The 12,896-nt window shown below is 45.0% G+C and overlaps 1 protein-coding gene across 1 annotated transcript in view; it reads left to right on the forward strand.

Moving 5' to 3' along the window:
* The window catches only part of SMYD3 (SET and MYND domain containing 3), a 334,148-nt gene that overhangs the window by 268,775 nt on the left and 52,477 nt on the right, over window positions 1-12,896 (forward strand). Inside the window, exon 8 of the mRNA XM_026669387.2 lies at window positions 9,455-9,565. Within this exon, the coding sequence (XP_026525172.1) occupies window positions 9,455-9,565 (111 nt within the window). The remainder of the gene's footprint in view (window positions 1-9,454; window positions 9,566-12,896) is intronic.

A 12,896-nucleotide genomic window follows, 5' to 3' on the forward strand; every position in this document is an offset into this window, starting at 1 on the left:
ATCCCAGTAATCTGAAGATTGAATATCTTAATAATATATTGATGTTATTTCTATTTCATAGCTTTCAGAAAGAACATAACAAAATAAATCTTTCCTTCGAATAGTATGGTCTCCTCATCATTGCAGTGCTGCTTATAAACAAAACCAAAGAAAAACTACATGTAGGTGGAATTCAACATACAGTAAATCAGTGCGACTGTAAGCATTTGTCAGACTTAAGCCATGTTGAAGCAGTAAACCTTTCCTGCAAGGAACGAATGAGGCAAAAGTTGTTTTCTCCTACGTTTTATTTAAAAAGAATTACCCTTCTGAATGATTTGTGTTTTTGTCAGAAAATTCTTCACACCATTTTCTTTTTCTTTTTTTTAAGATGGCCATATCGAATTATTTGAATTTATGATCAAAATAGAATATGGTGCCTGTGTGCATTTCTCTCCCTCTGTGTGTGTGTATGTGTGTGAGTGTGTGTGTGGTTGTGACAGCCTGTTTCTAGTTAAACTCCTTGAGCTTCAAATATAATCCAAATAACACCAAAACAATTATACCACATTAGTCCAGCAGCAGCATAAAACTACTTCTTTTTTCCCCTCGCTTTTTTTCTCTATTCCTCTCCAGTGTTAGCTTTGTCAAGAGGGAAAAGAGGCAAAGAATATAATGTAGGGACAGAAAACATTGGTTACTTGGAGATAGGATCAAATTTACAGGTAATTTTTGCTGATTTTATAGTTCTATAGTTCTGTTCATTTTAGAAAGCAGCTTATTGGAATCTCTTGTACTGGATTACAGTTCCTGTAGCAGGTAGAGAAATATTGGCATTTTTAGCTTATACTGTTCATATATAGAGCTAAAAATAATTAGATTATACTGTAAAGCTTGAGAATTTAAAAGCTAACAGCATAGAATTAAAACCTATTAAATAAACCTTGTCACATTTCATACCTTTAAATGAATAGTCCCTCTGAGTCATCAGAGCTAACAGCCTCATACAAGAAGTTCACTACCAAACCTCTTATGATTAACTCTTTTCTAGCAAGAAAAGTGTCATCATTAAAAAACAACAACCATAAGACCTAAAGCAGACCCTGGGAGCCTTATATTTTATAAAATTGAATCATATTAGCACTGCAAATAAATTTTCAAATTCCTGGTCTTCTCAAGGAGTGGCCCTCACAATAGAAATATTTATGAAGTATGATAGTAGTTGGTTTCCTAAACTGTAAGCACACAATCAACAACTTTAATCAGGATTTGCCTATAACAGAGAGGGCAAGCTGTGACTCAGAAACATTTGGTCTTCAACCTAATTAGAAATCCCCTAAACTCAGCTGAAGATGTTACCTAACCTCAGGGGTGGGATTCTACCAGTTTGCACCTATTCGCTAGAACCGGTTGTTAACATTCTAAGCAGTTCGGAGACCCGGTTGTTAGAAGAAATTACTGGCCTAATCCTGTAAGGAAGGCAGGAAGGAAACATTCTGGTGTTGCTTACAGAAACTGCCTCTCCGTTAACCCTTATTATCAGACCACCGTCTTCGGTCTGATCTAAGTATGGTATATAAAATCATACAATGCAATGACTTACCTGTCAATGAATAGTTCAGCTTCAACCATAACAACACAAGAGCACACAATAGATACAAACTCAAGGTTAACCGCACCAAACTTGATTGCAGGAAATATGACTTCAGCAACAGAGTGGTCAATGTCTGGAATACTCTACCTGACTCTGTGGTTTCTTCCCCAAACCCCAAAAACTTTAACTTTAGACTGTCTACTATTGACCTCACCCCTTTCCTAAGAGGTCTGTAGGGGGCGTGCATAAGCGCACCAACGTGCCTACAGTCCCTGTCCTATTGTTTCTTTTATTTTTCTTATATGTACCCATTTCATGTGTTCATAACTATGTACATACTTATACCTATTATCTTGTAAGCAATTGACAAATCAAATAAATAAATAAATAAATAAATTACATTCTTGGCAGGACTAGACTTCCTGTCTCAGGAACTGCTCTGGAGTTTTTTTTCTCTCCTTTGCTAGTACTTTGCTTGTGTGGAGTGACCATTCAAAGTTACAATGGCACTGAAAAAAGTGACTTATGACCATTTTTCATACTTACGACTGTTGCAGCATTCCCCACAGTCATGAGAGGCCAGGCGAGGAGATGCGTGCCTCAATGTGAGTGATATTGAGTTGGCCACGCCCAGCCAATAACATGATCACCAAGCCACGTCCACCCAGTCACATGACCACCAAGCCACACCCACCACCTAAGCCACGCCCACAGAATCGGTTGTTAAAAATTTTGAATCCCACCCCTGCCTAACCTGGTAATGAAATGTTCGGAAAACTAGCCACAAGCTTGAAGTACGAACCTCCACCCTCCAAGTAATCTATTTTGCCATCAACAACTAATTGAATAAAGAGTGGTAAATATAAAGAAGGTACTTTGGAGAAAGGGAGAGAGAAATGATCATATTACCTCTGGCTGTACTCAGTAGTAGCTATACCATGCCCAATATGTAGCCCCAGTAGTTCATGGGGATTGTTGACAACCCATTCTGACCTACAGTGTTATGATCAGTACTCACAAATCACTAGTGTTAGGTAAAGTTTCATTCAAACGTTGTACTTATTTAAACCTTGCACCACACTGTTGTGAGATGGGCAGCACTGTAAATCATTTAAACCAATAAATAAATGATTAAAGAAGTGGAACACATTAATGGAATGAGATATTATTGACATAAAATGTAATTCTTCATCTCTGAGTTCATTTGAATATAAAACTAACCTGTAACAGATAACAGGTAATCAGAATTGGAAGGGACCTTGTAGGTCATGTAGTCCAATCCCCCACCCAAGCGGGAGACCCTACACCATTTCTGACAAATGGCAGTCCAATCTCTTCTTGAAAGCCTCAAGTGATGAAGCTCCCACAATATCCAAGGGCAAGCTGTTCCATTGGTTGATTGTTCTCATTGTCAGAAAGTTTCTCTTTATTTCCAGGTTAAATCTCTCCTTGTTCAATTTCCATCCATTATTCTTTATCTGGTCTACAGGTGCTTTAGAAAGTAGTTTGACCCCTTCCTCTCTGTGGCAGCCCCTCAAATATTGGAACCTTGCTATCATGTCTCCCCAGGACCTTCTCTTCACTAGACTAGCCGTGCCCAGTTCCTGTAACCATTCTTCATATGTTTTAGTCTCCAGTCCCCTAATCATCCTGGTTGCTCTTCTCTGTACTTGTTCTAGAGTCTCAACAACTTTTTTATAGTGTGGTGACTGTTGTGAATGAATAAAAATTACTAAACCTAAATGCAAAGCAGGTTTTGGGAGCCTGCACATTTGATTGGTCCTTAAACAATGAACAAGGATTGGTTCATAACAAGCCTCTGATTGGCCAAGCTTAGGACACTTCTTATTGGTTATTAGTTGAACTTGATGCACTTAGTATTGGTTAATAGGGTAGCAGCCAACCCTATAAAAGGGGCTACTGCTGCCATAGCCTTGCTCTGTTCTATTCTAATTATTGTTATTAAAGAGTTGAAGTCACTGGTCAGATGTCTGGTCTCCATTATTCTCCAAACGTAACACTGGCGACGAGGATGGGATGCGGAGACCGAAGAGCTGACTGAGTTACAGAGCAACCAACAGAGCACGTGGTCGAACACGCACCATCAACGGCAACATGACCAGCGGTGCCATACCACCCGCTCCATTCGACCCAGAAACCGAAGACTGGGAGTCATACATGGATCGGTTCCAGATGTTTCTGGAGACCAACAATTTGAAAGACGCTACAACCAGCAAAAAAGAGCTATATTTCTAACCCATTGCGGGCCTACCGTGTTTAAAATGGCAAAATCACTTGCCAAGCCAGCCGAAGTAAAAGCGATGGACTGGGACGCCCTCGAGCCTTTGCTACGGGCTCACTGCGCCCACCGTGCCAACCTTAGTCAGAAGACACGAATATTACCAGAGGGACCAACGGAAAGGTGAAAGCCTTGCCATTACATCGCGGACCTCCGCAAACTTGGGAGGCCTCTGCGGATTCTCGGATTTAGAAGAAGCCCTCCGAGACCGCCTGGTTCTGGGCCTAAGAAGGCGTGCACGATCCAGAGCAAAATTATGGCTAAGGGGACATCAGCCTCACCGATGCCCTTAAAGAAGCCACTGCAGCGGAGGCGACCAAAAGTCGGCAGCCCGATCTGCGCCGCACCAACGCACCGCTACGTCAACTCGCCAAAGATACCTCGCCTCGCTCAGAGAGACACCCGCGTATCGACTCACCACGAAGACCTAGAATCCCCATCAGAAAGCGATGAGGAAGAGGTCAACCGACTCCGCGAACGAGACCAGTTCACACAACCTCATCCCGACCGTGTGCAGGATGTGGGGAATCACCCACGATCCAGCTGCAAATTCCTCGACGCACTCTGCCGCATTTGCGGAAAAGAGGTCACATCGCAAGGTTTGCAGAAGCAAACAAAACTCCAAACCCCGACAGGCCGAATGCCAGTCTTCAGAATTCTTCGGCACACCCGAAACAAACTGAATCACCAATGGGGAAGCCACTCCTACAGAAACAAACCGTCCACCACTTCCACCAGGCGTGAAGAAACCAGGCGGAAGAGACCCACCAAACAATTACCATAGGCCACGCCACATCCCTTGATGCCGGGAAAATCCGAGTAGAGGTCGCTATCGAAAACAAACCTTGTGTAATGGAGGTGGACTCAGGATCATCCCTCTCGATGGTGTCCTGGAAGACGCTTCAACAGCTCATCCCGATGATTCGCCGCCAAGACCTAAACCTCAAAGGGTTATCCTCAAAGATTACCAGGGTAACCGAATTCGTTGTCGGGTCCCGCCGATTCCAGGTCTCTTTCAAGGACCGCACCGTCGCAATGCCACTGACTGTTGTGGACCGTGACCGGCCCAGTCTTTTAGGCCTTCAATGGTTCAGACCGCTTGGAATCATTGTAGCTGGAGTCCACCGTGCCGAGAGCAACAATTGGGAGGAAGCCCTCGTGCAAGAATTCCAAGACGTTTTGGCGAACGGACTAGGCAAGTACAAGGGGACCCCGATCTCATTTAACTTGAACCCCGAGGTAGCACCCATCTGCCTTAAGCCGCCGGTGCCATTTGCCCTGAAACCTAAAAATCGATGAACAACTCGATAAACTAATAGAACAGGCGTGCTGGAACCCACCGACCACGCCCGATGGGAAACCCCAATAGTGATGCCTATCAAGCCTGATGGGTCACTGAGAATTTGTGGAGACTACCGGGCCACCCTAAACCACGCACTTCAGCAAAGTGCGTATCCAGTGCCGGTAGTGCAACACCTGCTCCATTCCCTGGGTGGCGGGAAAGTTTTCGCAAACTAGACCTAGCACAGGCATATCAACAATTGCCTGTAGATCTGGCCACCGCTGAGGCGCAAAACTATCGCCACGCATAGGGGCGCATTTAAATGCAACCGGCTCCAGTTCGGGGTGAGCGCGCTCCAGGAATCTTTCAGAGCTTAATGAAAAGGCTGTTACAAGGGATAAGAGGGTTGTACCGTATTTCGACGATGTGCTCATCATGCGCCCGAACAGGACATTCTAGAAAAACGACTCCGCATAGTTTTACAAAGGTTCCAAAATGCAGGCCTCAAAGTTAAAAAAATAAATGCCAGCTATGTACCGAAAGGGTGGAGTTTTTGGGATACCTCCTGGACAGTCAAGGAATCCATCCCACTGAGGACAAACTAAAGGCAATTAAGAAGGCCCCCACTCCAAGGAACAAGGCAGATCTACAGGCGTTCCTTGGACTTATCAATTTTTATAACGCCTTTTACCCAATAAAGCAAACGTAGCTGAACCATTACATAGACTCTTAGACAAAAAAGCAACGTGGGTTTGGGGACAACGTGAACAAAACGCTTTCCAACAAGTAAAGAAATTGCTAACTTCTGATTCTGTACTTATGCAGTACAACGAGACTCTGCCGTTAACTATTACTTGTGACGCCTCACCTTTTGGGGTTAGAGCAATCTTGGCCCACGTGATACCGAACGGAGCAGAAGCTCCCGTCGCATTTTTTTCACGAACTTTAGCTAAAGCTGAAAGAAATTATAGTCAGCTGGATAAAGAAGCTTTAGCTATTGTGGCGGCAGTTAAAAGGTTTCATGAATATGTGTATGGGCCTGCATTTACAATAATTACTGATCATAAACCACTACTGGGGATTATTGCGGGTAATAAACCAACCCCGTATATATTGTCCCCCCAGAATGACCCGCTGGTCTGAATTCTTGGCGGCGCATAACTACACCTTGCAACACCGCCCAGGAAATCAATTCTCCACGCTGATGCATTGAGCAGAACACCGCTCCCAGAATCGGTTGAAGATCCAGCCCCAACCATCACAACGCTGCAAATTGAGACTCTACACGCGCCGCCATTGACGGCGAGAGACATTGCCCTCGAGACAAAACGAGATCCGGTCCTGCAACACATCCTACGCTGGGTTGAGCGTGGTTGGCCAACAGAACAGTTATCACCTGAATGGGCACCCTTTAAAGCACGCCAAACCAAACTGTTTTCTCAAAAGGGCTGCATCTTGTGGGGCGATAGAGTCGTAATCCCGGCAAACTGCAACGAACTGTTTTAGCGGTATTGCACGACGGACATCCGGCATCGTGCGGATGAAAGCACTCGCAGACGGAGCTATGCCTGGTGGCCGGAATCGACAAAAGAATCGAGGCCTGGGTCGCTACTTGTCAACGTTGCCAAGACGTCAGCAACGCCCCACCTAAAGCAAGCCCAACCAAATGGGAAACTCCTAGAGGACCATGGTCCCGTATCCATATTGACTTTGCGGGGCCTACAAAAGGGCACACTTTCCTTATTACAGTCGATGCCTATTCAAATTGGCTCGAGATCCATCGAATGAGCACAACCACAACGGACTCAGTTGTCAACAAATTAAACAGGTTATTTGCCACACATGGTTTTCTCGGACGTCCTTGTCTCGGATAACGGCCCACAGTTCACAGCATTACCATTTGAACAATATCTTGCTGACCGGGGCATCCGCCATGCGCTAACCTCGCCCGCGAACCCTGCGGCGAACGGGCGGCAGAACGCATGGTACAGTTTGTAAAAAGACCCTCCACAAAATGGAATCGGAAACATCGATGAGAAAATCAATCGAATTTTATTATTGCAGCACATCACGCCCACAGCGTTACCAACAAAATGCCCGCCGAACTTCTTATGGGGCGGAAACTACGATCGCACTCGACCGGCTCCACCCCGCATACGCACCCGAAAAGCCTTTCGGCTCCAGCAGCAAATGCCGGAATTTAAGGTAGGCGATTTAATCTTTGCCAAAAACTTCTCCGGCGACCCTTTATGGATACCCGCCACCGTTACCCACCTCACTGGGCCTAAATCTTACCGCCTGCTAACAGACGATGGTAGGGTGTGGAAACGCCACATAGACCAACTCCGTTCGAGATTACTACCCAGCGCCCATGGCTCCCCGGGTTCACCAACTGAGGGGGAGGAAATATCGAGGAAATTGACTTTCGATATGACGGATAGCAGGCCAACGGAAACCCTACGGCCCAGCCGAAGTACCGGGATTGAAACGGGAGGGAGTTGACTTTTCCATGGGACTTGAACACGGGGAAACCGAACTGCAAAACCTCGAAGAAACATTGATTGGCGGAGACAACAACAACGGAAGCAGCACGGAATCACCGTACAGCGAAACGGAACTTAATAAAGATCATCCAAACGCTCCACCGAACCGGACTTGAGAACAAACCCGGTGGAGCCACGAATCATCCAGACAGACCAAACGGCCTGTCTACCTTGAAGATTTTGTTACAGATCCCCCCAAACGGAACCCAAGGGGGAGGGGTGTTGTGAATGAATAAAAATTACTAAACCTAAATGCAAAGCAGGTTTTGGGAGCCTGCACATTTGATTGGTCCTTAAACAATGAACAAGGATTGGTTCATAACAAGCCTCTGATTGGCCAAGCTTAGGACACTTCTTATTGGTTATTAGTTGAACTTGATGCACTTAGTATTGGTTAATAGGGTAGCAGCCAACCCTATAAAAGGGGCTACTGCTGCCATAGCCTTGCTCTGTTCTATTCTAATTATTGTTATTAAAGAGTTGAAGTCACTGGTCAGATGTCTGGTCTCCATTATTCTCCAAACGTAACAGTGACCAAAACTGGATGCAGTACTCTAGGTGTGGCCTTACTAAGACTTTATAGAGTGGTATTAGTACTTCCTTTGATCTTGATTGTATCCCTCTGTTAATACAATTTAGGATTGCATTAGCTTTTTTGGCTGCTGCTGCACACTGCTGGCTCATATTTAGCTGGTTGTCCACTAAAACTCCAAGATCCCTGTCACAGTTACTGCTATTAAGCCTGTTTTCACCCAGTCTGTATGTGTACTTTTGGTTTTTCTTGCCTAAATGTAGAACTTTACACTTGTCTAAGTGTAGGACTAAGTGTAGGACTGTAGTTTATCATTAGGTAAATAAGACTGGAGTATTCTCCTACAGTATAACAATAATGTCTAAAAGCATTTTTACCCACCCAGAGTTTAGTGTTGTGTCCAAATCTCAGGAATCTGTGTTTAATTATCATTTGGGAAAGATGGAGAATACATTTATTTTGCACTGGCACTTATCAAATGTAAATAATAATCGGAATACATATATACTTACATGCACTCTAAACTTTGCATTTTTCAGAATTCTACAATGTTATTCACAACTAAATGTGCACAACTTTTTGTTAACCTTTATCACAGCTTGAGGTTAAACATGATGGTTAGTCGAAAGGAAGTGAAAGTTTCCAATGTCCTTACAGATACACCAGAAGAGGAAAAGTGAAATAAGTTTATAAGACTCAAGATACATTATCTACTATAACAATGGACCAAGTATAAACTGAAGATAAGCATGGACTTTGCAACTCATTTTGTACTTACAGCTCATTATGAGTTAGTTTAGTTTGACAGAAAGCAATGGACATAGTTCTATGTGAGTGAGAAGATATTTGAGCCATCCTTTATTTTTCTGGTTCTTATTAGACACTTGCCCCACTGAACATGCTTGATTTTTCTTTGTATCACAAAGAAAATCACCTTCTAATCTCTGAGTTGAAGTCCAGTAATTCTCCCTGACTCTATAGTGTTCACTGGAAATTTGCTTCAATATAGAATTATCGATTATGTCCATATAAATTTATGGTTTAAAATGATTACCTATTTTCTAATGTAATGTTGAAAAAATGTTCTGCTGTCCCTCTTAGATGATTATCCAGTATTTTAATCTTGGAATCCTTTTTTTTTTTCTTTTTGTATTCAAATGGCTGCATAAGTTTTATATGCATTCTTTGTCAAAATATAAGTCTTTCTGGTCTTTGTCACATGCAGCTCACCATCAGTTATACTGAAACTGTAATGCCCACTCCTGAACGCCAGCAGAACCTGAAGCGTCAGTATTGTTTTGAATGTGATTGCGTCATGTGCTCCACGCAAAGCAAGGTGAGTCAGCTAAATTTGTCTTTTGACCAGGTAATATGGGTCAATACTTGTGCTGAGAGTAGATACAGGTTGAAACAAACAATAAAAGGAACAAAATAATGAGAATTTTTAAAAGTGTGCGCTAGGAATTATTTTATTTCATTACTTTTTCTTAGGTGTACTGGAATTTTTTTATATTTTGGAACCAGAGTTCTTTATTCCTATCTTTTCTTCTCTCCTTTTTAAAGAGTTTTGCTCTTATTAGTTGCTTCTGGTTCTTTCACGATTTAAGAGCAAACAGTTATAGTTTTTTCTTAACCCAACTTGCTTACTCATAAAAGCACAGAATCCAGAAGTGCTACTTAATCATTTTTGTATTTGCTTGGATGCATAGTCTTTCTCCTTCCAACAGCCACTCGTGTCTTTTTAAAATACTTTTTATGAACATTCCATTGTATGCTGTCTCATACAGTGATTCTGAGAGGCTTTCATCATAGAATTGGCTTAAATGAGTTAATTTGTATAATTTTATTCAAGAATAAATGATTTAATTAATATTTTTGTTTTATATCTGCATGTTGATCCCATTGTTGTTTACACTTTTTTCTATTGTTTTTGTTTGAAATGGTTAAATTTCTTGTCTGTTTCATATGTTAGAGCAGGGGTGTCCAACCTTTCACCTTCCCTGGGCCACATTAGAAGATGAAAATTTGGTTTGGGCCGCACATATAATAAATTATTATAAAATAATTATATTATAAAATTATATAATAAATTATAAATTATAAATTATGTTTATTATTTATTAATTATTTATTAAAATTATTTATTGTTTATAAAAATTATTATTTATAAAAATTATTATTTATTTTGCGGGGTGGGGGGCGGCGGTGAGGGCAGAAGTGGCGGCGGCGGCGATGGCGATGGCGGGGCAGAAGTGGCGGCAGCGGGGCAGAAGCAGCAGTGGCAGCGGCAGCGGGTGGGAGGGGCGGCGGCAGCGGCGGGGGCAGAAGCAGCGGCAGCAACGGGTGGGGGGAGGGCGGCAGGGGCAGAAGCAGCAGCGGCGGCGGGGCAGAAATGGCAGCGGCGGCGGGTGGGGAAGAAGTGGCAGCGGCGGTGGGGCAGAAGCGGTGGCGGGGCAGAAACGGCAGCGGCGGCGGTGGGGGGCAGAAGCAGCAGTGGCAGCGGGTGGGGGGCAGTGGCAGGGGCAGAAGCGGCGGTGGCGGCGGGGTGGGGGGGCGGCGGGGCAGAAACGGCAGCAGCGGCGGTGGGGAAGAAGCGGCAGCGGGTGGGGGCAGAAGCGGCAGCGGCGGGGGGCAGAAGCGGTGGCGGGGCAGAAACGGCAGCGGCGGCAGGGTGGGGGCAGCGGCATTGGCAGAAGCGGTGGGGGGCGGGTGGGGGGCGGCGGGGGGGCAGAAACGGCAGCGGCGGCGGCTGGGGAAGAAGCGGCAGCGGGCGGGGGCAGAAACGGCTGCGGCGGCGGTGGGGGCAGAAGCAGCAGCGGCGGTGGCGGGGCAGAAATGGCAGCGGCGGCGGAGGGGGAAGATGCAGAGCAGGCGGCGGGGCAGAAGCAGCGGCGGTGGGGCAGAAGCGGCAGCGGTGGGGGAAGAAGGCAGTGATGGGGGCAGGAGCGGCAGCGGCAGCGGCAGCGGCAGCGGGGTGGGGGGGCGGCAGCGGCGGGGGCAGAAGCAGCGGTGGCGGCGGCGGCAGCGGCAGGGGCAGAAGCGGCGGTGGCGACGGGTGGGGGCGCAGCGGGGCAGAAACGGCAGCGGCGGCGGCTGGGGAAGAAGCAGCAGCGGCGGCAGGGGCAGAAGCGGCAGCGGCGGTGGGGCAGAAGCGCGGCATGGGGCAGAAAGCGGCAGCGGCGGCGGTGGGGGCAGAAGCAGCAGCGGCGGCGGGGCAGAAACGCAGCGGCGGCGGGGGCAGAAACGGCAGCGGCGGCGGCGGGGGCAAGAAGCGGCAGCAGCAGCGCGGCAACAAAAGGAGGTGGCGGGACGGGACTTTTGGGCTGTGGCTTCCTGCCTTTTATGTTGTTTCGCCTCGCCTCCACCCCGCCTCCGCGCCTGCCTCTCCTCCTCCTCCTCGCTGGATCTTTCTTGAAGGTTGGGGTGGGCATTGGGCCGCATTGCAAGGCGACCTGGGCCGCATGCGGCCCGTGGGCCGCGGGTTGGACAAGCCTGTGTTAGAGTATAATCTCGTGAAACAGCCACAGTTTACTAAGATAGGTTGGATGATGATGATGATAATGTTGACATCAATAGATTGAATCCTTCCTTTTACTTGAGAAAGAAATGAAATCATGAGTCAAAAAAGACTATGTGTATATTTATCTTTAAACGAAACAATGGATGGAAACTAATCAAGGAGAGAAGCAACCTGGAATTAAAGGAGAAACATCCCAACAGTGAGGACAATTAAGCAGTGGAACAGCTTGCCTTCAGAAGTTGTAGGTGCTTCATCACTGGAGGTTTTTAAGAAGAGACTGGACAGTCACTTGTCTGAAATGGTATAGGGTCTGTTGCTTGAGCAGTGGTTGGACTAGAAGACCACCAAGGTCCCTTCCAGCTCTATTCTGATTGAAATCCTTGAATTATTTTTCAGTTGTTCGAAGATGTTTGTAGTTACACAATAATCTCATAGTCATATTAAATCAAAATGAAAAATGTCAATATTTAAAAAGTATGGTGTAGTATTTTGACATATGCAAATACATTTTAAAAAGATGCATGAAGTACATTACTACTGACTGTGTAATGTTCACAGACTACTGCATTTTCTCTATTATTAGTTCTGCTCTGTGAACAAATCTCCCACTTTTGACACATTACGTCTCCAGTTTGTATCTCCAAACTAATAATCAGTAGTCTGTCCAAGACAAAAGCAATTGGTCAAAAGCCAGGAAAGCAATCATGTCTGATCTTCATAGTAAAATATTATAGAAACTAATACTCAGTGATCTGAAAGACCAAGCCAGAAAATTCTGGTGAGAATTTTATGGTATGAAAATTCACAATAGGGTTTACACTGCCCAGCTTAATAAAGGAAGTTTTTGTTTCTAGCTCTTGAAAAATAGTGATATAGTGTTGTGGCATAGTCTCTAATCTTACAAAATCTTTGTTTATGGCATTCTCAGACTTTTATCTCATAGCCTTCAATTTCATTTTTTGTCTGTGTTAAGAAAATGACAAAGAATAACAGATTCCTATTGCATTGCCTGTAATGTTTCTTGGCCCAGATTCTTCTCTCCCTGAAAGTTGTGGTTCTAACAAGGCTTTTATGGGCTTCCTTGATCTCTTCTTCAGATGAGGAGGTGCCAAGAATATCATATGCATTTTTAAAGTGTTTTTTTAAT

The sequence above is a fragment of the Notechis scutatus genome, chromosome 1 (assembly GCF_049901735.1).
Source record: "Notechis scutatus isolate UNSWTSFEM ecotype Mainland chromosome 1, rNotScu1.2, whole genome shotgun sequence".
NCBI lineage: Eukaryota > Metazoa > Chordata > Lepidosauria > Squamata > Elapidae > Notechis > Notechis scutatus.